The sequence below is a fragment of the Helobdella robusta genome (genome assembly GCF_000326865.2).
Source record: "Helobdella robusta unplaced genomic scaffold HELROscaffold_341, whole genome shotgun sequence".
Classification (NCBI taxonomy): Eukaryota; Metazoa; Annelida; class Clitellata; order Rhynchobdellida; family Glossiphoniidae; genus Helobdella; species Helobdella robusta.
In genome coordinates, this window is record NW_008704664.1 from 1 (window position 1) to 2,220 (window position 2,220).

Consider the following 2,220-nt stretch of genomic DNA (forward strand, 5'->3'; position numbering starts at 1 on the left):
ACTCCCACTCCATTCCATCCAACATTCCAACTCCATCCCATTCCATCCAGCATTCCAGCTCCATCCCATTCCATCCAACATTCCAGCTCCATCCCATTCCATCCAACATTCCAGCTCCATCCCATTCCATCCAACATTCCAGCTCCATCCCATTCCATCCAACATTCCAGCTCCATCCCATTTCATCCAACATTCCAGCTCCATCCCATTCCATCCAACATTCCAGCTCCATCCCATTCCATCCAACATTTCATCCAACATTCCAACACCATTCCATTCCATCCAACATTCCAACTCCATTCCATTCCATCCAACATTCCAGCTCCATTCCATTCCATCCAACATTCCAGCTCCATCCCATTTCATCCAACATTCCAGCTCCATCCCATTCCATCAAACATTCCAACTTTATCTCATTCCATCCAACATTCTGTCCAACTCCAATCCCATTCCATCCAACACTCCGTCCAACTCCCATTTTATTCCATCTAACATTCCATCTAACATTCCAACTCTATTCCATTCCATCCAAATCTATCCCATTCCATCCAACATTCCAGCTCCATCCCATTCCATCCAACATTCCAGCTCCATCCCATTCCATCCAACATTCTATCTAACTCCCACTCCATTCCATCCAACATTCCAACTCCATCCCATTCCATCCAGCATTCTATCCAACTCCCATCCCATTCTATCCAGCACTCCGTCCAACTCCCATTTCATTCCATCTAATATTCCATCTAACATTCCATTCAACATTCCATCCCATTCCATCCAAATCTATCCCATTCCATCCAACATTCCAGCTCCACCAGTAACAACGGGTGGACTGTTTCCAAAGTTTTTCTGAAGTTTTCTTACTCACACAGCATTCAGTAAAATACTAAAAAGTCTCTTTATAGCGTACTAACTTCGTAATAAACAAGTACTTGAAATGAAGTACATTACAGCCAGTAAAATACTAATGTTTAAATGGTAGTGATGTTATGCCCCTGTCGGATTGTCTGTAGTAATTCCCTCTTTTCATAACCGGACTGTTTTAAGACACCCTCATTGGAGGTATGAAAAGCCCAACTAATTTTCATAACTCTTCTCAAAAACCACATCTCAGCAGCATCATTCATTTTTACATTTCTTTAGAAATCGTCCAGGACTTAGAACCGTAAGTGAGCAGAGGAAAAATGTAACCAACTAACGGTTTTAATTTTGTTGATATTCTGGTTTTAGAGAATTTTACAGGTTTTAATAATTATACCGTTGGCAACAAATCGACGTATGTATGTATGTATGCATGTATGCATGTATGTATGTATGTATGTATGTATGTATGTATGTATGTATGTATGTATGTATGTATGTATGTATGTATGTATGTATGTATGTATGTATGTATGTATGTATGTATGTATGTATGTATGTATGTATGTATGTATGTATGTATGTATGTATGTATGTATGTATGTATGTATGTATGTATGTATGTATGTATGTATGTATGTATGTATGTATGTATGTATGCATGTATGCATGTATGCATGTATGTATGTATGCATGTATGTATGTATGTATGTATGTATGTATGTATGTATGTATGTATGTATGTATGTATGTATGTATGTATGTATGTATGTATGTATGTATGTATGTATGTATATATGTATGTAGGCAAACGTGCCGGCGCATGATTAGAAAATAAAAAAGACATTTACAATGATGAACACTGACTGGAAAGCAACTGCTGACACGAATACATTACAAGGAGCAGCTGAATAACAATAAAAATATAATAATTATACTATAATTAATAATAATAATTGATATTATTATTAGTAGTATAATTATTATTATTATTTTTAACAGTTTGACATGAAACAAATCCTGCTAAATCAAGACTCTTTAAACTAAACAGATACAACCGCCATAATGACTAACCAGGTAATTTTAATGGTCTCAATACTCAATGCTTCGATAATCTTTTTAAACTATAATTAATTGATCAATTAATTAACTAGCCATTCTTTTTTAAGAATAGTTTAACATTATTCAGCTGTTATTCATTTTAACTTGATTAATTTTATATCAATATTTCATCTTTGTACCCTTCGTTAAATTGACAAGCGTTGATGATTAAAAACTTTATATTTATATAAAATTATATTTTATCAGTTTCTACTTCATCTCATTTTATATAATATTTTTATTTCAGATTTGAATGCA

General features: G+C 34.6%; 1 protein-coding gene across 1 annotated transcript; it reads left to right on the forward strand.

The window, feature by feature from the left end:
• Positions 1-50: 50 nt before the first annotated feature.
• On the forward strand, positions 51-853 carry HELRODRAFT_184351 (hypothetical protein; the record flags this gene model as incomplete). Its single annotated transcript, XM_009023128.1, has 1 exon — positions 51-853. A coding segment is annotated over one exon (803 nt), but the record flags the coding sequence as incomplete, so codon positions are not given.
• Between the last annotated feature and the right edge of the window lie 1,367 nt (positions 854-2,220).